Genomic DNA, 23,601 nt, shown 5'->3' with positions numbered 1-23,601 from the left:
GTGTACTTTGTAGCTGTGTGGAGGAGAATGTAGGATTAAAATGAATTCATCTCCAACTGATAAGAGCAAGAAGGAGAGAGAGAGATAAAATGAGAGGATTCAACACTTTTTAACCCACTCATTTGCTGAGGGGCACTTAAGCTGTTTCCAAATCTTAGCTATGGTGAATTGTGCTGCTATGAACATAGAGGTGCATATATCCTTTCTGATAGGTGTTTCTGTGTGTTTTTTTTTTGTTTGTTTTTTTTAATGTATAGTCCTAGAAGTGGGATCACTGGGTCAAATGGAAGTTTCATTTTTAGTTTTTTGAGGAAACGCCATACTGTTCTCCACAGTGGCTGCATAAGTCTGTATACCCACTAGCAGTGCACAAGGGTTTCTTTTCTCCTTATCCTTGCCAGCATTTGTCATTTGTTCATTAATTGATGATAGCCATTCTAAAAAGTGTGAGATGGTACCAAATTGTCGTTTTGATTTACATCTCTCGGGTGATTAGTGACTTTGAGCATGTTTTTATAAGCCCCTTGGCCTTCCTTCTGTCTTCTTTCAAAAAGTATCTATTTAGGTCCATTGTCCATTTTTTGACTGAGTTGTTTATCTTCCTTTTGTTAAGTTGTATGAGTTCCCTGTAAATGTTGGAGATTAAACCCTTATTGGTGATAACATTGGCAAATATGTTCTCCCAAGCAGTGGGCTTTCTTGTTTTGTTGATGGTTTCTTTTGCTGTGCGGAAGCTTTTTATTTTGACGTAGTCCCATTTGTTTATTTTCTCATTAGTTTCCATTGCCCAAGGAGCAATATCAGTGAAGAAATTGCTTTGGCATATGTCTGAGATTTTGCTGCCTGTGGATTCCTCCAGTATTTTTATGGTTTTCCGTCTTATGTTTAAATCCTTTATCCATTTTGAGTTTATTTTTGTGTATGGTTTAAGTTGATGGTCTAGTTTCATTTTTTTTACATGTATCTGTCCAATTTTCCCAAAACTAGGTATTTATTGAAGAGACTGTCTTGACTCCTTTGTATGTTGATGCCTCTTTTGATGAATATTAATTGAGCATAGTGATTTTGGTTGATTTCTGAGTTCTCTATTCTATTCCATTGATCTACATGTCTGTTCTTGTGCCATACCAGGCTGTTTTGAGAACAGTGGCTTTGTAATACAGCTTAATATCTGTATTTAGATCCCACCTATTTTATTCTTCTTTCTCAGGATTGCTGCAGCTATTTTTTTTTATTATTTTTTATTATTATTCTAGATAAATTTTTGGAGAATTCTTTCTAGGTCTGCAAAATATGCCATTGGTATTTTACTGGGGAGTGCATTGAATTTATAAATTGCTTTGGGAAGTATGAGCATTTTGATGATGTTGATTCTACCAATCCATGAACACAGTATGTTCTTCCATCTGTTTACGGTATGTCTTCTCTATTTCTTTTTTCAGTGTCCTTTAGTTTTCTGCGAATCAGTCTTTTATCTCCTTAGTTAAGTTTATTCCTAGGTATCTTAATTTTTTGGTGCAATGGTAAATGGGATTGCTTTTTTAGTCTCTCTGTAAGCTCACTATTGGTGTATAGAAATGCCATATATTTCTTGGTGTTAATTTTGTATCCTGATACATTGCCAGATTCATTTATTAAATCTAATAATTTTTTGTGGAGTCTTTTTTTTGATGGTTTTCTATGTATAGTATCATGTCATCTGTGAATTAGGACAGTTTTACTTCTTCTTTTTCCAATTTGGATGCCTTTTATTTCTTCTTCTTGTCTGATCACAATGTCTAATACTTCCAGTACTATGTCAAACAGGAGTGATGAGAGTGGGCATCCCTATCTTATTCCTATTCTTAGTGGAAATGGTTTTAGTTTTCGCCCATTGAGTATGATGTTGGCTGTGTGTTTGTCATATATGGGTTTTATTATGTTGAGGTATAATCCTTCTATTTCCACCTTGCTGCTAACTCAGCAGTTTTAAAAATTATACCAAGCTTAAAGAAAATTTAAAATAACTTTGCTTATTGTTGAACCGAAATGTTCTTGTAAGAAAGCATTGACCACCAGCTTAGGTGTTATGTAATAACTAGAGACCTGGTGCATGAAATTCATGCATGGGTGGGGTCCCAAGTCCTGGCCAGAGATCAGGGCTGATCAGGTTCCCCGCCTCCTCCTTCCCTCGCCACCCACATCTGCTGCCACCTACCCCTGGTTCCCCATTTAAGCCTGGGAGCTTGGCCCCAATCAAGCAATCGCAGCCTACTGGCAGGGGGCAGGGGGAGGGGGGCGCGGTGGGACTGGGAAGGTGGCTGACAAGCCCCATGGCAATCAGGGCCTTCAGGCTGGGGGCAGCTCCTGTGTTGAACGTCTGTCCCCTGGTGGTCAGTGTGCATCCTAGTGACCCGTTGTTCTGGTGATTCCGTCATAATGATTACTAGGTATATATATATATATATTGTCTCTGCTCACCTGACACACACACACACACACATACACACACACACACACACACACACACACACACACACACATGATTTCTTCTTGTGAATTAAAATGTGGCTATGAAAGTCATGTTACTATGTTAAGTGCATCTTATGGATAGAAGAAGTAGTGCCCTTTGTAATAGAATAGGAATTATCGTAGATGTGGACATGATGTTGCTTGTGGGGTTATGCAATCCTAGAGAACATTCAGGAACTTGTCTGCTCAGTGGATCACCTGGCTTATCAGTGGGTTCAGCTTGCCAAAGATTGGACTTGAGAGCTCTCTCTGGACAATCTTGAACAAACTCTTACAGATGTCTGTCTTCTGAAAGGTGTGATGATGTGATAGCAGAAAAATGCACAGTGGCAGTCATGCCCAGGTAGCGAGTCGTGCCCTCTCCCACTAGTTGAGACGAAGATGCATTTGCTGATAGCACTACTTGAAGCAGAGCAGAGTGGTCTTCCCCCACCTCACCCAGCAAATCTATAATAGTTTGCAGGTCTTTGCTTCCACGTGAACATCATTGACCAGCAGTTGGAATCATTATTTTTTATTGATGCTAAGAAAGAAGCACAAGGCCTGACATTGTGCTCTGTGTAACCAACAGTTGTCTCTGCTCCCCTGAGACACATGGCCCCCAGTGTGCATCCAAATATGACGACTGTGAAGAAGGCTCCAAGGTGCTCTGTGTCCACGGCATCTGTGAGGATCAAGTCCGCACCCAGGCTGGACAGGTGGGTCCTTCTGAATTGTGACTCCTTGGAGGGAGTCAGGGTCCTTAGTCTGTCATCCTGCGTGTCTGTGTACAGGCATGGCCCTGTGAGGCTCCAGAGGGGAAGCCACTTCCTGCCCTTAAGCAGGGCGCAGGCGAGGAAGGGGATGAGAGGTGTCCATAAATAAGCAGAAAACTTCAACCAGAAGTTAAGTTTTCATTATATAAATGACTAACATTTTTATTATTTCTTCATGAATTTCTCTGTGAGATATGACTTCCTTTTGGCCATGTGAGTTCCAACAGTGACAAGACATGGAAACACAAAAGACCCCATCTTGCCAGCAACATGCAGTTGTAAGGAGGCTGGGTTTCTCTGGCCCCTATGACTGCTGCAGACCCTGAGCCCACTTCCCTGAGGCTCTGGGTCCTGACAACCTGGGCTCCTGACCCGCAGGGTTCCCCAGTGCCTGCTGCTTGGCTTTGCAGGAGACCTTCAGGTCTTTATTTTTTACTTCTGTTTTTTCCTACTTACGTGATGGAAAACGGTTCCCTTCCAGTGATGGTGGATGGGAAGGAAGGAGAGACTTGCAAAAGGGAAACAAACAGAATTGATTTTATGAGGTCTGTGCCCACATGGGTGTTTTTCCCTCTAAAAGCATAGCAGGCTGAGTTGATTGACTTTAATTATATTGACTTACAGTTCTTGATTGTTGTTGCTCTTTCCCTGGCATCTTTGGGGGCAAATTATTGGTTTCCCTTACTCTGAAATAAAGATGTTTCTCTTTATGCTTGGTCTGGTCTAAATGCTTAATCACTGGGAGGAAAAAAAAAAAAGTCACTCCATTACCTTATGGAGATGAACATTAGGGGATAAACAGTTGAGGGCTTGTGAGATTTTCAAAGGTTTTCCTGCTCATTTTGATTTTCTTTCTTCACACTCCTGTCCTCCTGCCAGCCCAAGTACAGCTGCATCTGCGATGCCGGATGGACATCCCCACAGAACAGCTTTGCCTGCACACAGGACAGAGATGAGTGCAACCTCTCGCCTGCGCCTTGTTCAACGCTTGTGAAGTGTTTCAACACTCCAGGCTCTTTCTATTGTGGGGCCTGTCCCACAGGTATGTGGGCATGTCTACGCCAGCCAGAGGCACTGTGCTGGATTCTGCCTGCCAGCCAGGCATGGCACCCAAACCAGTTTCCTTCTGCTGCCCAAGGACAAGAAGCCCATTCTTAGGAGGCGCTCCAATCCCGCTTCATGTCCTATTTCACTAACTCCTACTCTAGACCATCTTCCTGCTGTGACAGTTGAACAACAGAAATGAGAGGCTTGTCTCAAGCTGTGCTCGAGTCAAACACTGGGAGCAAGGTTAGCCATAGTTTGTGAGGTAAATGTTCTATGTTGCCCTCAACTCACTAGACTTGAGACCAAAGGACATGGGCTCTAGTTCTGCCTTACTTACTAGCCAGTTGTTTGTAAACTTGGGAAATTATGGATGTCTTCTCTTGTCCAGTAGTTCTCATCTGGGTGTGGCATTAGGAGGTCTGATGGCCTTGCTGTGAATGTGGATGTCCAACTCCATCATAGACATGCAGGGACCAAATCTCCAGGGGAGGTCAAATGTGGAGTCATCGGAAATGTGGACTCTGGACTCAGAGAGCGCCTGGGTTTGAGTCCAGCTTCATCCCTTATTATATAGGATCATCATCATCCATATATTGATGATGCATGTCCACCTACCCTGAACAAAGCATCGTGCTGGGTGCACTGGGAAGAAGGCACCAGGTCTCAGAGAGTTTACGAGGCTGCACTCCATGGATGTTCTTAGAAAGTGGAGCGCAAAGACAACATCATAATAGCAGCTATTCTTTTATGGAAATGTCATGAAGGCTTGTGATAGGCAATTTTTAATTCTTGCAACTAACCAAAACAAGAATGCCAGCAATGAGTATTCTTCCCATTTTAAAATATAAGGGCTTGAGGCTTAGAGCAGGCAAATAACTTACTCAAGATCACCCAGTGTGTCAGCACCAGCGTTCACACAGGGGCCTGCCTGCCTCTGATCTGAGCTGGGCTGCTGAAGACTGTTCTTCTGAGTCACCAAAGACCCCACCCCCCTATTGCCTTGTTTAGTGACTTTTGATTTAGTGAACTCATTGCAAAAGGTTTGAGACATCCTTATAGTTTTGATCATTTAAATTCTGAGTAATAAAACTCAATAATTGACTAAAACAGAAATGTTTAAAGTAAAACTAACATTTCTTTTCTGTCACCTCGGTCTCCTTCTAATGAGACCACTGTTACAATTTGTTCTTGCTCCTCTTCTACCTTTTCTTTCACTCTTACAAACACATACACACATATGCAGATTTAAAAAAAAATATTTCCCCACATTGGGATCACATTCTACATAAAATTTTGTATTTTCATTCGTTCCTTCCTATATGTGTGTGCACGTTATTAAAAATAGTTTGTAAAGAGACCAATCAAGGGCTTGTATGCATGCATGTAAGCATACCAATGGACACAGACACCAGGAGGGTGAGGGTATGAGCGGGGGAGGAGGGCAATGGGGAAATAAGGACACATATGTAATACCAGTACCTTAATCAATAGAGAAAAAATTTTAAAAATAGTTCATAGAATTCAATGGAATAGATGAGTCATAATGTAATCAGCTATGCCTCTATTGACCACAAGAGTTTTTCTCCCATTTAATGATGCTGCAATAGACATGCGCTTGCCTATTTATTTTATTGCCTATTTCTCCATATACTGCCAGTTTTATCACTGTAGAATACATTTGAAGAAGTGAAATTGGTAGTCTAAAGGTATGTATTTTAAGAAATGCAACGAATACTGCTAGATCTCTTTTCAAATGGGTTTTATTAATTTAAATTCTGATTAACAGCATATAAGTGTACTCCTATTTGCCAAATTTGATTCTAAAAATTTAAAACAATTTTTGCCAACATGATAGGTAGAGTATATCTCATTTAAATCTATAGTTCCTTATAGCTAAGCAGGTTTTTATATGTTTTTTGACTATTTGCTTTTCTTCTTTGTTGACTCATCTATAGAGCTAACTTTTCAAATCTTATTTTTCTAGGCTGGAAAGGAAATGGATATGTTTGCGAAGATATCAATGAATGTGAGATAAATAATGGCGGTTGCTCTGTGGCTCCGCCTGTTGAGTGTGTGAATACACCTGGGTCTTTCCACTGTCAGGCCTGTCCACCAGGTACTACACTAATTTTCTGATTCCATTACAGGCAAACCATACATTTAAAAACAGGATTTCTCCACCCCCCCCCTCTATTTTAAATATGGCTTCTGTCCAAGGAGATAAACTGAACAGTCTGGAAACTTTTACTTAACTTTTGGATTCAGGGCACATTAGTACCAGCTGTATTATAAGAAAGAAGGGAAAAAATGTTGGATATCAAAGGACAACAAGCCTTCATTAAAAACTGAAATAGCTTACTGAGGTAATGCAGAATTTGTAAAGATGTCTCCGTGAATCACAGACCTATAGCTCCATTATTCCCACAAATAATTTATTTCTATAATGTATACAGGAAGTATTTTACATATAAAGTTCACTAACTAACAGGCCCGATGGAAGGCATGTAATACATGTTAGTTTTCTTTCTCTTCCAGAAAGGAGTCATTATTGCTATTCTCTAATCTAAATTGAGTTATTATCCAGGAAGTTCAACGAGTTTAAGGGATTAACTGCAACACTGTGTGTTTCATTAACAGAAAACAATAGTACTTTGGACTCTAAAATAATTTAGCTCTCAAGTCATTGCAATTAAAAAGTGTCAACTTTTTTAGTGTCAGCACTAAGTGTACCTTTTTAATTTTTTTATTTTGTAATTAGAAACAACCAAGAACAATGTTTATGAAACCAGGTTCCTAATTCTTGTCCTTTTTCTTAATTATTGAATTTTGTTTATGACACTTTACATTCTCTGGTTGGTCTGTTCATGATATTTGATTCTCAGATTGGGAATCTTCTTCTTGAATAGTCTTAACGCTGTTTGTCGTGCCCCTGCTCTTGCTGTGATCAGGGTACCATGGTGACGGAAGAGTGTGCACACTCATAGACGTCTGCTCGGTCAATAATGGAGGCTGCCACCCACAGGCGTCTTGCTCCTCAGGCCCAGGTAATGACTTAGTGTTCCCTCTGCTTCTGGGTATTTTAATATAACCTTATAAAACAGATCGAGTTTTTTAAAATAAATTTTTTTTTAATCTTGAAACAAAAAATTAATTCATGTTACAAAACTGTACACTGGGATTTTAAAAAACACAATAGACTGTGTTCTTTTTTGATTGGTTCTAATTTAGCAATTATTTTTCAAAATAATTAAGTCAGCTACTTAATTCGTAATTGTATTCGAGCAAGCAGGAAGGAGAAAAGGAGGAAGGTGGACAGGTCTACTTCTTTTAAGGATAGTTTTATTTATTTATTTATTTATTTATTTATTTAATTATTGATTTTTTTATAGGGAGGAAGGGAGAGGGATAGAGAGCTAGAAACATCGATCAGCTGCTTTCTGCACACCCTCTACTGGGAATGTGCCCAAAACTGAGGGATATGCCCTTGACTGGAATCGAACCCAGGACCCTCTATCCACTGAGCCAAATCAGTCAGGGCAGGATAATTTTATTTCTAAATTGGCCAGGGCTGGTGGCTAATTCTGGCTGCAAGGAAGGCTGAAATATATAGTTTTTCTTTCAGGTGCCTATACCCTCAATTAAAATAACAAGTAAAGAATGAAAAAATGGAGATAGAAAAAAATACCAATAGCATCTGCAATGCTGCTTAAAAGAAGCTTAACTCTATAATTTTTTGAAATATATATTGCTAAACTTTCAGAAATGTTGAATCAAAATATGTGTTCACCAACAGTGTATGAAAATATACACTTACCCCACCCTTAGCAACAATTAATACTATTGTTATTTTTAATTCTAGTCAATTTTATAGGCAAATTTTGCCTTCCTGTTATTTTAATTTTGATTAAATAAAAATTAAGATTTTGATTATTAACAATTGATAATTAATGCTTTTCACATAGTACTGGCCATTGTTTCTATTTGTTCATCACTTATTGATTTATAAAATTTCATTATGTAATGACAATATTACCTCATTCTCTGTTTCATATTTTACATGTATTTTTCTTGGCATGTTGTTTTTATTTTTTCATTTTGTGGGTGGAATTTTCTATTTAGAAGTTTAAAAGTTTTATGTAGTCAAAATGGTAAAATATTTTCTTTAAAATTTTCCCCCTTGGAATTTGTCCTTCCCTACCAAACAAACCTTTTGAAAATATTCAACTACATGTTCTTTTATATTAAACATTAAGATTTTTTATCTTTTTAGGATTTATTCTTATCTATAGCATCAAATAGAGATCTACCTTGATATTATTGTTCAAATGGGTGGCTGGCCCCAACTCCATTTATTGAATAATTTTATCATATCTTTTGCTATTTCAACATATCACTTTTATTTTTATTAACATGTCATATATATGCACATGTATAAAAGAATATGTATGATATATATATATATATATATTTGTGATTATCAAAGAGTTTATTAATTGATTAACAGCATACTAAAGTGGTTAAGAGCAAGAGTTCTAGAAAAAGTCTACTGGGATTTTGATTTTCCCTTGACTCCACCATATCCTAGCTTTGTCTTCATCTATAAATAGGGATAATAATAATACTCATTTGAGAGGATTATGAGTCAATATATGTATAATGCTTGCAATAGATAGATCATCCTAAGAATACTTGTTTCTGCTGTCAACCCCTCCATGTTGGGAAACTTCCCTTTTTCTCACCCTTGCGCACAACCCAGGACCATGACATTACAGGTCAGTGTCATCGTATATAAAGTATTGAAGACATGTATTGCCTTCTTTATCTTTAAGGTAAAAATAGGAAAATAAAGATTTCAGGGTATTCTCCTTACACCTTGTCTTGCCTGCCCCTAGAGACCTGCACACTTGAGTTGGAGGATTTCTTGTCTAGACAACAGAGCCTGAGTTTTGTTGCTGGGTCTGAGTTGAGCAGACCTGTATTTACACTTTCACTGTTATTTCTGAACAGGTTCCTTACCTTACTGTATGTGTCTCCCGGGATACACTGGAAATGGTTTTGGCCCAAATGGATGTGTGCAACTCAGTAATATTTGCCTGAGTCGCCCATGTTTAAATGGACAATGCATCGTGAGTTCTTTATTCTTCCTGAGGAGATTATACTTGAGAATAATTTTAGTTTCATATCTATGCAATATGTTTTCTATGACATTACTTTTAAGATAATGATGAAACTTAAGATAAGAAACTGTCAATAACTCTGAGGTTAAAGGTAAGTACTAATTTTAGTTCCCAGGAAAAAATAATGAGTTAATTTTTCTTACTTAGTGATTTACAAAGAAGTAAAACAATGCTTGCAGTTTGCTCCATTAGATATAACTTATACTTAGCAATCACCATTTAAATGAATGAATGCAAGTTAGACCACTGGAAGCTGCTTGTGACTCAACATCTGCTGCATACATCATGTTGTTTCACTTTTCTCTATTATTTGGGTTGACTCGAGTTTATTGTCTATCCATTTGTTCTATGGCATTATGTTGTTTCTTTCCTTAGGATACAGTGTCTGGTTATCTTTGTAAGTGTGAACCGGGTTGGGCTGGTATAAACTGCACAGAAAACATCAATGAGTGCCTGAGCAACCCCTGTTTAAATGGGGGAACCTGTATTGATGGCATTAATGCCTTCACTTGTGAATGCACACGTTTCTGGACTGGATTTCTCTGCCACATTCCCCAGCAAGGTATGCTCAGCATTTCTTAGACCACAGATGCTCACAGCTTAAATTTATCATCGTTTAATGAGTCCTACTGCAGGTTCTTTCTTGTCTAATTGCTCCAATGCTTAGAACTAAGTGTTTCCTTGCAGAAATTGTATAGAATCGACAAGGTGAATCTATATCTTAATTTAAGCCAGAAGTGCCTTTTCCTCAAAGGAAAATTTTTCTGTTTGCATTATGTCCATTCTGAAAACAAAATATGCTCCGATATTTATAGTTTTCTAAGAATGGGTTTTCTCTAAAGCAGTCCTTTAATTTCCCTAGAATATCCCACTTAATCATGTCAGTCTTTTCTCTAGAATACTATACTGGGTTCCCCATTGCCTGTTAAATAAATATTGGGACTGTTTTTCAATTCTCCTCTATAACCAGGCCTCTTCCTATACCTATACTTTTCATTAGTTCTCTAAAAGATCTCCTTTTAAGACAGACATTTTTCCTTACCTGACCCCATGCACTGCCATAAATATTTCTGCCTTGTTCTTTATTCTAAATAGTCTTCTCTCAAATCTTTCCAAATTCTTCATTTTCTTCCCAATGAAATGCATGTCCTATTCAACCTTCACCAGAAAACCTCTTATAACTCCTCCCTCCCTCCCTTAGTACTCCTTATTCTGAATCAGCATGTCTACCAAGGCTTCTCTGTATGTTCAGAATGGTGGTAGACCCCATGAAGAAACAGAAAAAGCATAAAATACTGTCAACACATATAATTTGCTTATCTTCCAGTTGAGGAGACAAGACTAATACAAACTGGCAGAGAATAAACAAGAACTAAAGATAAGAAATAAATTGTGTGGAGCCAAGTCAAAGGTCACAAAGGTAGAATTGGAGGCAGTGAGCACACAAAGGACAGGGAACTTCATGGTGGAGATGAGGAGATGTGAACTAGACTTTGAACAAGAAGAGGGATTTGGGTGGATGCCCAAGGAAAAGGGGACATGGGTGGAGAATGGTAGGACTTCTGTCTCTAATGTTAGTTACTCAGACTCTTCTAAGTGTTTCATCAGCAGGTTAGAGTTGCCTAGCCTCTTCCTCCACAGAGTCTCTGAAAAGCACAGTTCACCTTTTCCTTTGCAGTCTGTGGAGGGTCCCTCTCAGGGGTGAACGGGAGCTTCAGCTATAAGAGCCCTGACGTTGGCTATGTTCATGATGTTAACTGCTTCTGGGTTATCCGAACCGAAGAGAGAAAGGTAACTGTAGTGTCTCCTGTCTAATGTAGATTTCATTTATATATAGGCATATATGTTACATAAAATACATATGGTGATAATTTATCAACCATATATTGAGGATTTACTAAATGTTGGGTTTTGGGCTAGGCAATTTAATTGACTTTCTCTAACCTTACAGTAACTCTTTGAAATAAGGAATAATATCTTCATTTTATATATGAGATAATGGAAACTAAGAAAAGCTAACTAGTATTTTTAAACACTCCTTTGCTGGTAATTGGACTAGTCAGATTTCAGTCAAGTTTTTCTGTTTCCAAAGTCCCTGTTTGCCCACTATGGATTATGCTCTACATGGGTTGGCTGACTGCAAGTCCATGATTTGTAAAGGCATGTTCTTACTGAGACAGCCATGTTTGAAGATCATCACTCAATAAAGTTGATTATTATACAAAAATGGGAACTTCCATTAAGATGATTTTCTTGCCTGACCAATATGGTCCAGTGGTTGAGCACTGACCTATGAGCCAGAAGTCACAATTCCATTCCTGGTCAGGGCACATGCCTGGGTTGCAGACTTGATCCCAGTAAGGCACATACATGAGGCAGCTGATCAATGATTCTCTCTCATCATGGATGTTTCTATCTCTCTCCTTCTCCCTTCCTCTCTGAAATAAATAAAAATACATATATTGTTTAAAAATATGATTTCCTTATTAGTGTTTTCTCTGGGCCACTGCATGTGCCAGCGATCGATGCTAATTGTTCCACAGATTATATCATCAACTCTCATAACCCAAACGAATTACATATATATCCTCATTTTACACATAATGAAATGGAGCCTAGAACAGTTGAGAAATTCGCCCAGGGGCATGTTGCTTTAAATGGCATGCAGTCATTTGAATCCAGACCATTCAACATCAATGACTCTGAACATGAACCACTGCAAGAACAATCTTCAAATTAAAATCTGAGCCTGAGGTGTTTAGTGCTTTTATCTCCAGTATTTATTGTTCAACTTTTCCAAATACTTATTCTTCAACCAACTCATAGGCTCATTGAAATAAAGTTATACTTCTGAATAGAGGTTTCCCTTAAAATCCCATTAACTTTCCAGCAATATTATAGAGGTCATTGTATAAGGTCAGAAAACATCCCCCACCCCCACCCCCAGGAAGAAGACCTGCTAACTCACAATAGAATAAACTCCAAAATCAATTTCCCAGTGAGTGTTTGATATGATTTCCTTCTTCCATTTAGTTTTCATGAATTATATTTCCTGACATTGAAAACATATTTGTGAAAAATTTTGATACTTTTATTTTCAATCTGTAAGAAAATTTATGTTGCTTTCTTGATTATCTTGATCCTCTCTCTCTCTCTCTCTCTCTCTATATATATATATATATATATATATATATATATATATATATATATATATATATAAAATCTCCAACATAATTTACACAAAGGACTATAAAATTATGTATGAATCAAGGACATTTATTTTAATTGAAATTTGTTCAAGCGAAAACATTATGCAATGTTAGGTAACAGATTTTATATAACATTTCAAAAATATCTTGATTTCCTTTTTCACTAGTTGAATACTGTTGTGGTTTTAGATTATAATAGAAATTAAATTCAACAGCCTTCTTTTGTTTTTTTGACTGTTTTAAGTGCGGTTGTCAATAAAAAAAATATTTTATATATGATTAACTATATTATTATGTTTTTCTGTATATTCCAACATCTTAACTTGGAGACACTTTGTGTTTATTCTCTCCTACTTGTATGCTTAGAACTCTTCATATTCCCTTTGCCCATTCTCTGCTCTTATCACTCATCTCTTGTGATGTGCAACCATGCAGACTTGCCGACTTTATACATGCCCATACCATACCTATCAGTCTATACCTGAGGTTTTCTGTGTGGGCTGGGCATCAGTACCTGGTTGAAAGTTTCAGAGATTCCTAGGAACATCTGTGAGTGAGCTACAGACTATCAAGATATAAATTCTTATGAATGGTAATATTAGTTAAATTTAATTTAAGGTAGATTTTTCATGTCTAATGTATTTTACTGATTTGGAAGCATTTGTTTAACGGAACTACAGTTTAATGAAATCTAGGTAAATATATTTCATTAATACATGAATGATAACTCAAGCAATATAAAGTTTCAGTTATGCTAGATAAATACATTTTAGAGATATGCTGTATAGCATAGTGCCTATTGTTAACAATACAGTATTTCGCACTTCAAAATTTGTTAAGAGAATAGATTATGTACTTACCATAAAAAAAAAAATGAGAGAGAGAGAGAGAGAGAGAGAGAGAGAGAGAGAGAGAGAGAGAGAAAAGAAAGTTTTAGGAGGTGTTGGATATGTCTATTACATTGATTGTTGTAATGATATCATAGGTGTTTGCACATGTCCAAACTCATGAAATTTTACATTAAATATGTGCAGTTCTTAGTGTATCAATTATACCTCAATGAAGTTGTGAAATTATGTAATTAACATTAAGATTTTGGCATAGTTGTTATGTATGTGGGGGAAAAAGATGGAATTTTACCTCACACCAAAAAAAAAAAAAAGATTTTTTTATATATGTTGCTATTAGTTGAAGTTTCACAAGTCATTTAACAAATAGATTTTTCATATGTATTTGTAGATAATTGTGAAATTTTAGATATATATCTTAAAAGTGACTCACTGTAAATACTTCCTAATTAGTGGGAGATTAACACTCTAGAATTAACACAGAAATGAGGAATAATATCTTGTGAACTTTATATTTTTTAGGTGCTGCGTATCACTTTCACTTTTTTCCAGTTAGAATCAGTGAGCAACTGTCCACATGAGTTTCTTCAGATTCATGATGGAGATTCCTCTGCAGCATTTCAGCTTGGAAGGTTCTGTGGCTCCAGCACCCCACATGAACTCCTCAGCAGTGACAATGCTCTCTACTTTCATTTCTATTCTGAACATTTAAGAAATGAGAGAGGCTTTACAATAAGATGGGAAACACAGCAACCAGGTAAGTGTAAATATGGAGGACAATAAAGCAAAATCTTGAGGTTATTAATTTTTTAATCAATATTAATCTTTTTGATATATTAAATATTTGGAGACCCAGTGTTATATAATACTAGAGGCATGGTGCATGAATTTGTGCATCAGTGGGGTCCCTGGGCCTGGCCTGTGCCCTCTGGCAATCTGAGGGGGATGTTGGAGAACCAGTTTTGGCTCAATCCCTGCAGACCAGGCCCAAAGACCCCACTGGTGCACAAATCCATGCACTGGGCCTTTAGTATGCATACAAGACCTTTGATTAATCTTTTCCTGCTGTCTCCCCTCCCGCTTCCCTCTAAGATTCATCAATCTGTTCCAAGTTTCCATGCCTGTGCATTGAGTGTCTGCCACCTGGTGGTCAGTGTGTGTCATAGCTATTGGTAGAACAGTCACTTCGGCTTTTATGTATATAGATTTTTATAATTACTTTTATATCAAATAAATCTACATGAATTTGTATTTGATTTTGTTTTCAGAGATAATAAAATATGGATGAAATGGAAGAATTTAAAAAACATTAGTCTTAATGAGTCCCTTCTGAAATTACTGAACAGTATATTTATAAACTCAACTAGTAAATTATTGCAAAGATGTCAGTGAGGACACTGACCTCTCCTTCATTGAGTATTCCTTGTCTTAATGACTATTTGGTAATTTGTTTTTGTTGCATTTTTGTTTTAGTGGTGTATTTAAAAAATTTACTGAGATTTTTTAAACATACAAAAAAATAGAAAAAACATTATACCAAAACTCCAATTCATTTATCAGTAAGTCTGTGGAACTATTTCTGGAATTTCTCAGTTTTTCTATTGGTCTATTTATCTACCCTAGTGCTACATTGGCTGAGTTACTGAAGCTTGAAGTCTGGTTGTGTAAATCCTCTAACTTTGTTCTTTTAAAATATGCTAAGTTCTTTACATTTCCATATAAATGCTAGCATCAATTTTCCCCAAAGTCTGTTGGAATTTTGTTGGCATTGCATTGAATCTATAATGATTTGGGAAAGTAATGACTTTTTAAAAATTCAGATCCTATCAATTCATGAACTTGGTCTATATATTTGTTTAGTTTTATTTTAATTTGTCTTAGTAGTGGTTTATGATTTGAGTGTTTACTTATTTCACATCTTTTGTTATTTCTTCCCATATATTTGATATTTTATTATGTTAAATGACATTATTTTTCTAAGATTTCATTTTCCATTTGTTGATAGTATTGTATATTTGTTTTTTCCCTTATTATGAATGAGGTTGAATATCTTTTCATATATAATTTTAAAGGGTATTTGAATTTTTTCAGTGAACTCTATTTATATCACGATTTTTATAGAAGCTCTTCAGATATTAGGATTAATTTTTTTATATTATATATTGCATTTTCCCAGTTTCCCATTAACATTTCACTCTGCTTATGATGTTTTAATTTTTTTACCTATATGAGAATGTTTTAAGTGCTAAGTATTGAAAAAAATTTTTCTCTGAGCAATGTGATGTTTTCTCATTAGAAACAAGAATCGTGTAACTTATTTGTTTCTCTTTTTGTCTGCGAAGCAAATTTTTTGTCTGAATAACCTGCATAACTATGTAAATCTCATATGTTGCATATCTGAAATGTCATCTTCATTTTTTATTTTCTAATTTTTATTTATGGCAGTAGAGATTTTTATTTAGTGTTTTTATTTTTATTTTTATTTCGTAGTAGCACTTTTCATAAGCCACCATAAGTTTTCTGTTAAATAAATGTGGGTATTAATAAAGAAAAGATTCCTCCCGATGATATGTTAATATGTCATTGATAAAGACTTTATGGAGCTGATGGGGTTTAGTGCTGATGGTGAAGTGGGTGTCAGAAAGCCTGGCCCAGTCCTTCACTCACTCCATCCCTGAGCAAGTGGATCAACCACTATAGATATTTGAATTTCTCTATTTTAAAAAATATATATTTTTATTGATTTCATAGAGGAAGAGAGAGGGAAAGAGAGATAGAAACATCAATGATGAGAGAATCATTGATTGGCTGCCTCCTGCTACGGGGTTGAACCTGCAATCTAAGCATGTGGCCTTGACCAGAATTGAACGTGGCACCCTTCAGTCTATAGGCCGACACTCTATCCACTGAGCCAAACCAGCTAGGGTGATATTTGATTTTCTTCATTTATAAAATTAATATGTAAACAAACTATATCATAATGCTAGGAAACCTCATATGAAAATTATATAGTGCCTAACTATCCTAACGTATAAAATGATCTGGTTTGTAGAAAGACATAGGAACTGACAGAATTTCCAGAAGTTGAAGGGTTAAAGTGAACTTAGCCAATTATTCGTCCTTCAGACAGTGTAGCACTGTGTTTTAAACCATATAGCACTGCATGATGGTTGGTAAGTGTAAAGCTCAATACATGGGTGATTCGTTTATTTATAAATTGGTACTTCTAGGTTTATAACTTTATCAAACTGGAAAACCAAAAGTCTTGTTTACTTTAAGGGGGTATCTGAAACTATACATAGTTATTTAAATGAAGCTTGGTTTCCCATAGCAAGAACTATGGTAATTCTACATGAATTATAACTTATACACAAATGTAAAGTTATTTTTTCTCCTTATTTTAGAATGTGGAGGTATACTGACTGGTACTTACGGTTCTATTAAGTCTCCGGGGTATCCTGGAAACTATCCCCCAGGAAGAGATTGTGTCTGGAGAGTTATAACCAGTCCTGGCCTTCTGATAACATTTGCTTTTGGGACCTTAAGTCTGGAGCACCATGATGATTGCAGTAAAGATTATCTTGAGGTAAACAATTGTATTTAGATAGAAGTTCTTATGGTATAATTAGGACCCAGGAAACTATAGTTTGGTGATGCCCGTGGATGACCACAATTTATTAGCAGCAGTTGGATGTGTTGTTCAATAGGCAGCCAATGCCAAAGTCTTGCTAAGTCCTTATTATTAATTGTGCCAGATTGTTACTTCTTCTAAGTCCCAGTTGAATCTGGGAAAGAGACTGCCTTCCTTGCTCCTGTCATTTCCTAGTAGCCCAGTGCCCATGGGGATAGCAGAATTAATGAAATAATCACTAAGTAATGGCTATCTTCTCCAATGCAGATTCCTATCTTCAGTTGTTTGTGGTAAACTGTTAAGGTATTTCACAAATTAACCATAGTGTTCCATGAAGAAATTTAATCGTGTTGAAATGAAATGATAGAGGATGAGCCTTGCTAGAATAATATAGTCATTGGGAAGAACAGAGTCAGCCTGTGTCCCTTCTGTTTACCATTAGTAAAAGATAAATATATGGAAAAAGAAAAGGCTATTATAGTTCAATGCAATATGCATATAGGTACATAAAAATATGTGCTCTCTACTGTAGACTGAAATATCATTGAGGAGATTTTGTTCTTATGTTGTTCCTGTCTTATCAACATAAGTCTCAGTACCTTTTGCTGTATGATAAAATATAATATGCTTTTCCAAGTCCATTAGAGGAGAATGTAACACTATGGAATTATTCATAAAGGACTGAAGGGTATGGATGTCAAACAGGGATCTCCACAAGTTAAAGTCATTAGTAATTTAGTTGCTGTAATGGATTTGAAACCTTAGGAATGACTGGAAGATCTACCTACCTTTCCCTGGAAAATTTCATCAAGACAATCTTTTGAATATTGACATTAAAGAGAACTTTCTTGAAATTAGTTTTCAATAAATTTCATCAAATTAATATTAGAAGCATTTTTTCACTTCTACATATTAATTCAGATATAAAGTTAATAGAAAGCATCAATTACTGACAACATTTAAATGTTTCTAATTTCTCAACAAGCAATAATATTTAAAGAATGAATTAAATATAGGAATAAAGTCATGCTGCCCTATAATTTTGCTGACAATAGTAAAAGTAATTTGAATGGACAAAATTACATTGTACCTAGATGAGAATTCTCCTTTGATACCTTGGTATTCTATGTAGTATAGAATTTGCAATTGGAATACATGATATTTAATATGTTAAAAACCAACAATTAAAATTATTTGATTTCTAAGCCCACATAGTCATTGTTATGCTACTTACTAGTAATCACTATTAAAGTTGCACTTTTTAAATTTCATTAACCCATCTTTCTGTTGTGTCTAATCTGACTGTACTTCCTTTTCCCTTCTGATTCTCCCAGATACCTAGACCAAGCTGTAAGTTAACTGACACTGCTGGTATTCTTTCTCCTATTTTCTATTTTCTCTGTATATTTATTTCATTTTTCTAGATTACTAGGGGCTCATAATTTCCAAAGGAATAGCTATCGAGAAAACGTAGTAAAGAAAACATTGAGATTAGTAACATCATGAGAAAAATTCAAAGTGTAAGTCCAGCCTCTGAATTGAAATTGAGACAGAAGATAAGGCATCAGGGATAATGGGAGAAGGAGACTACCCTTTACTGATCCTCACGCTGTGCTAGCTATGTATGTGAACAGAGAGTGTTATGCTAAGGAGAATAAGCCAGTCAGAGAAAGATAAGTTATCATACAATCTCACTCATATGTGGAATCTAATGAACAAAATAGATCCAGAGATCTAGAAGCATGGAACAGACTGACAAATCTCTGAGGGAAGGTGGGGGGCAGAAGGGGGGGGGGGTAGCGGGGAAAGATTACTGTATTTTCCGGCGTATAAGACGACTTTTGAAACGGGGGGGGGGGGGGGGGGGGGAATCAACCGAAAATCGGGGGCAAAAGACCAAAATTGTACAAAAATTACCTGCAGATCTTGACGGCAAAGTAAGTCTTTTCTTTGAAGTGGGGTGTAGTCTTATACAGTGAATATAGGCCTAAACCTACTATGTTTTAACTGTAAAATTAGGGGGTAACCAAAGAATGCGTATGCATATATGCATAACCCATAGACAAAGACAATAATGTGGGGAAGGCCTGGGGGGAGGGCAGTGGTGGAATCAATGGGGAAAAACGGGGACATCTGTAATACTTTCAACAATAAATGTAAATTAAAAATAAAATAAAATAAAATAAAATAAAATAAAATGCAAAAGGTTGAAGCAAATAAAAATAAAAACACCTCCCAGAGCCATTACCTTTAAACAATGGATTATCTGAAATTAATGTTCAAAATGATTTGGTTTGTTATAAGATGACCATTAGAGCTTAATGATTAGTTTTGTTGTGGTTTTAGATCCGAGATGGCCCTTTGAGTCAGGATCCTGTTCTTGGGAAATTCTGCACCACTCTGTCTGCCCCTCCACTCCAGACGTCAGGTCCCTTTGCCAGAGTTCACTTTCATTCCGACAACCAGGTTAATGACCAAGGCTTCTATATCACCTATGTAACAGCACCTGGTAAGTAACCTGATAATTGGGAGCTTAATATGAGTGTGAAGGACATGTTATGCTTATAGCTGCTTGTTTTTGTGTTGCTGTGTGTGTTTTTTTTTTTTGTTTTGTTTTTTAGTGTGATACTGCAGATGACTTACTTTCTTACACTAATAATATGTGTTTATAAATGTTTCTGTCATAGTTCCAGAATTTTCTTTATCTTCCCAATGTTCTATTATTTTTATTTTTATTTTTTTTAAAGAGTTAATGTTCTTTTTTATTTTTTTATTTTTTTATTTTATTGATTTTGTACAGAGAGGAAGGGAGAGAGATAGAGAGTTAGAAACATCGATGAGAGAGAGTCATCGATCAGCTGCCTCTTGCACACCCCCTACTGGGGATATGCCCGCAACCAAGAAACGAACCCGGGACCCTTCAGTCCCCAAGCCGATGCTCTATCCATTGAGCCAAACCGGTTTAGGCCCAATGTTCTATTATTAATGCTACAATACCTATCTATTCCTAAATTATGGGGTCCATATCATGGTAACTATGTGTCAGGCACCTAAAATTAAATAATTTGCACTTGAGTTCTCTATTAATCAGATTTGTTGTGAGATGTTGTTCATGAAATGCAATTTATCTTGAATTATGCCAGGTTTATAGCTAGTATGCCTTTAATTTGCATTGATACCTTAACACCCCGGTCAGCAAACTGTGGCTCGAGAGCCACATGTGGCTCTTTGGCCCCTTGAATTTTTAGCCAAGGCCAGCTTAGGAGTACCCTAATTAAGTTAATAACAATGTACCTACCTATATAGTTTAAGTTTAAAAAATTATGCTCTCAAAAGAAATTTCAATCATACTGTTGATATTTGGCTCTGTTAACTAATGAGTTTGCCAACCACTGCCTTAACACAAAGCAACAAGCCAACAAAAAACAATTAAATGCTCTATGACTTTTATTTGAGGGCTGTAGAGGATTTTGTTCTTTTAAAATTATTATTGATTTCAGAGAGAGGAAGGGAACATCAAAGATGAGCTCACAACCCGGGCATGTGCACTGACCGAGAAGTGAACCATGACCTCCTGGTTCATGCGCCAATTACCAACCACTGAGCTGCACTGGCTGGACAAGGATTTTGTTCTTAACATACATCATGTGCCTTGATGAGAACTCACAGGAAAAACATTGTTTAGGTCTCAGTATCAGGAAACTAACAATGACCATCTTTTTGCTGGTCCCCTTTCTCCATTTACTTTGTTTCAGGCAGAATGTGCAGCTGTCCTTCTGTAATATCAGTGGTCCATCAATTTCTATGCCTATCAACCTTCCCTGACCACATCTTGCTATTCTGTATTCCTTTAATCTGATTCATTTTTCTAGTTACATATTTATGTTGTTACATGTATTTTATACACTGCCTCAGATCTTTTTGGAATGGAGATTATAAATGTATTTAAAAAACAATTTGTAGAAGAAGATGTTAGATTGGAATTTATATCACACATCTAGACATCTATTTTCTTGATTGTCCCACAAACACATGTCAATTGGAAATCTCACAATCAGATGAGGTATATAAATATACCAGAGACCCCGATGCACGAAATTCATGCAAGAGTAGGCCTTCCTTCCCCCTGGAACCCAGGACCCAGGCTTTTTTCCCGGAAGGTCATCCAGAAGGATGTCTGGTCTAATTAGCATATTATGCTTTTATTATTATAGGTAAACCTGTACAGGGAGAATAAAGTTGGTATGTGACTGCTTGTGTATGTGTAAGTTTTTGAAAATTGTATCTAGTTCCTGGGAGCCAGAGGAATGGCCATCCACATGACCTTTTCCTTCTCCTTTTCTTTAGTGGATCTACCTTGTGGAGGGAACTACACTGACCCAGAGGGTGCTATCTCCCTTCAATTGAATGGACCTTTCACTCAGAACAAACAATGCATCTATATCATACAGCAGCCCCTGGGAGAACAAATACAGGTCAACTTCACCCACGTGGAGCTGGAAGGCCAGAGTGGCTGTTCTCCCAGTTACATTGAGGTGATTTTTATGACTATGGCCTTAGATGATGTTTTTTTCAATGTTTTTCTGTTCCTTAGAACTGTTGTCTTCAAATGATTATTGTGTAACCAGACAATCAAGGGGTCTAGGCTGCCTGTCACTGCTTCAGCCAATTCAGCAGAGACACGGTTGAATCATATGTAAGGTTTATTCCAATAATGCCAGCAGTGTGGGAGAGCAGCAGATCAACCACAAAAATCTTTTCTGCACCCCACCGTAAGCCAACTGCTTATGTTGGGTAGAAGGACAAGATTATGTGAGGAAGTAGGAATTACAGATATGGGAAAGAGGTCATGGGGTAATCATTACAGGTTACAGGTCATGCGGGCTGGGTGGCGGGGGAGTCACAGAGAGCGGGAGCCCCAGGACCAGGTGACTGGCAATAGGGGCTGGGGGTTGTAAAGAGCAGGAGAGTCCAGGACTAGGTGCCATGAGGTTGTAAATCTTTCCATAATGATAGGCAGTTCTCTGAAGGAGGACAGACTGCTTCCCGATGTCAGTTCCCATGTCCCAGTGCATACAACCCTCAGCGAGGTTAAAGTGTGCTTTCTCTAATCAGAGAAGAACAATCATGTTTATAGAGCATGATTAATCCTATATAATAAAGGTAGGCAGGGGGCAGGGCTGCAGCTGAGGTTGCAAAGGCCTACCCTTGCACAAATTTTGGGCATTGGGCCTCTAGTATTTTTTATAATTATAGTTAATTTCTAATATTCTATTTCTGCCCCTAACAGTTGTGATCAGCAGCATCCAGATCACCCTGGTGAAAAGCAATTTGATACCCTATTTCAGGTGGCCTGAGTCAGAACCTCCAGGGTAGGCCAGCCATCTGCCTTTTAACAGACCTTCTAAGTAATTCCGATGCAGGCTAGAGTGTGAGAACAGCTGCTTTAGAGCGTTTGGAAGAATTTGTCAAAAATAGATCTATGGATGGCGGAAACAGGAAACTGGTGATGGAATAGCAAAGGACAAAAATGAAAGCTGAAACTAGAAACTCATAAAAATGTTAAATTACAAGCTATTAAATTGAGCACTAGTAACTACGTGACTGCAAATAAGTAGGAATGATAGGATTCACTAATGGGACACAGGTTTCAGAGATCCTCCGGGACAAGGTTCTATGTGAGGGGACTCCACCCAGAGAAGTAAAAGGATTTGCCCAGGTGAGCCAGCTAGTCGACAAAGAGCATTGGAAACTCTTGTTATAAAGTTTAGATTTTTTTTTTCTTCATTAGTTCTGCTTACTCTCCTTTAGAAAAACTTAATTCTGGTTAAGTGCGTATAATAATTGTAAGAAGAATATTTGAAACAAAAAGGCAGTTTTTATTTTCCTGGCCTGGTATTTCTTTTGCTTAATTATTGGTCAAGCCACAAATTAAAGTGCTGAGCAAATGAACCAAAACACTTTTTGTTGAGCACAATCATTTTATGTAAACTCAGAGAGGCATTGACAATTTTGTTTGCTCATGCATGTTAGACTAATTCAGTGTTCTAGGGAAACCCTGTATAACCTCTGCTCTCTTTCCTCCTTGACATGTGGAGAAAGGAAACGTAGGATTTTAGCAGCTAGATCTAGTACAGCTTTGTAGCTGGGGATGAAGAACTTAGCTTTGCTAAATGAAAAGAAAAACAATCAGAATGTGCTTGGTTCAATGCCTTGCACACCAGTGCTTGGCTACTAAATGTTAACAGATGATGATTGATGATGATGACAATGACAGGGAGGAGAAGGTGACATATTGAGTTTGCAATCATATAAGAACACACTTCTATATAAAACTAGACAAGTATTCCTAATGATAGAAAAGCAGATTTTAAAACAACATATAAAAGGTAAGTTTATTGACAGATATATTAAAAGGGGCCC

General features: G+C 36.9%; 1 protein-coding gene across 1 annotated transcript in view; it reads left to right on the top strand.

The window, feature by feature from the left end:
* The window catches only part of CUBN (cubilin), a gene marked incomplete at its 5' end in the record, with an annotated part of 295,765 nt that overhangs the window by 6,043 nt on the left and 266,121 nt on the right, over nucleotides 1-23,601 (top strand). The window contains 11 exons of the mRNA XM_084880474.1: nucleotides 3,083-3,209; nucleotides 4,146-4,308; nucleotides 6,298-6,429; nucleotides 7,262-7,357; nucleotides 9,321-9,439; nucleotides 9,866-10,052; nucleotides 11,169-11,281; nucleotides 14,070-14,304; nucleotides 16,952-17,133; nucleotides 19,525-19,687; nucleotides 21,526-21,713. Of these exons, the coding sequence (XP_084736600.1) occupies nucleotides 3,083-3,209; nucleotides 4,146-4,308; nucleotides 6,298-6,429; nucleotides 7,262-7,357; nucleotides 9,321-9,439; nucleotides 9,866-10,052; nucleotides 11,169-11,281; nucleotides 14,070-14,304; nucleotides 16,952-17,133; nucleotides 19,525-19,687; nucleotides 21,526-21,713 (1,705 nt within the window). The remainder of the gene's footprint in view (nucleotides 1-3,082; nucleotides 3,210-4,145; nucleotides 4,309-6,297; nucleotides 6,430-7,261; nucleotides 7,358-9,320; nucleotides 9,440-9,865; nucleotides 10,053-11,168; nucleotides 11,282-14,069; nucleotides 14,305-16,951; nucleotides 17,134-19,524; nucleotides 19,688-21,525; nucleotides 21,714-23,601) is intronic.

This window comes from Pipistrellus hanaki (genome assembly GCF_964339955.1).
Source record: "Pipistrellus hanaki genome assembly, chromosome: 1".
NCBI classification, from domain to species: domain Eukaryota; kingdom Metazoa; phylum Chordata; class Mammalia; order Chiroptera; family Vespertilionidae; genus Pipistrellus; species Pipistrellus hanaki.
The sequence above is the reverse complement of the archived record's forward strand: the minus strand, read 5'-3'. Positions and strand labels throughout refer to the sequence as shown.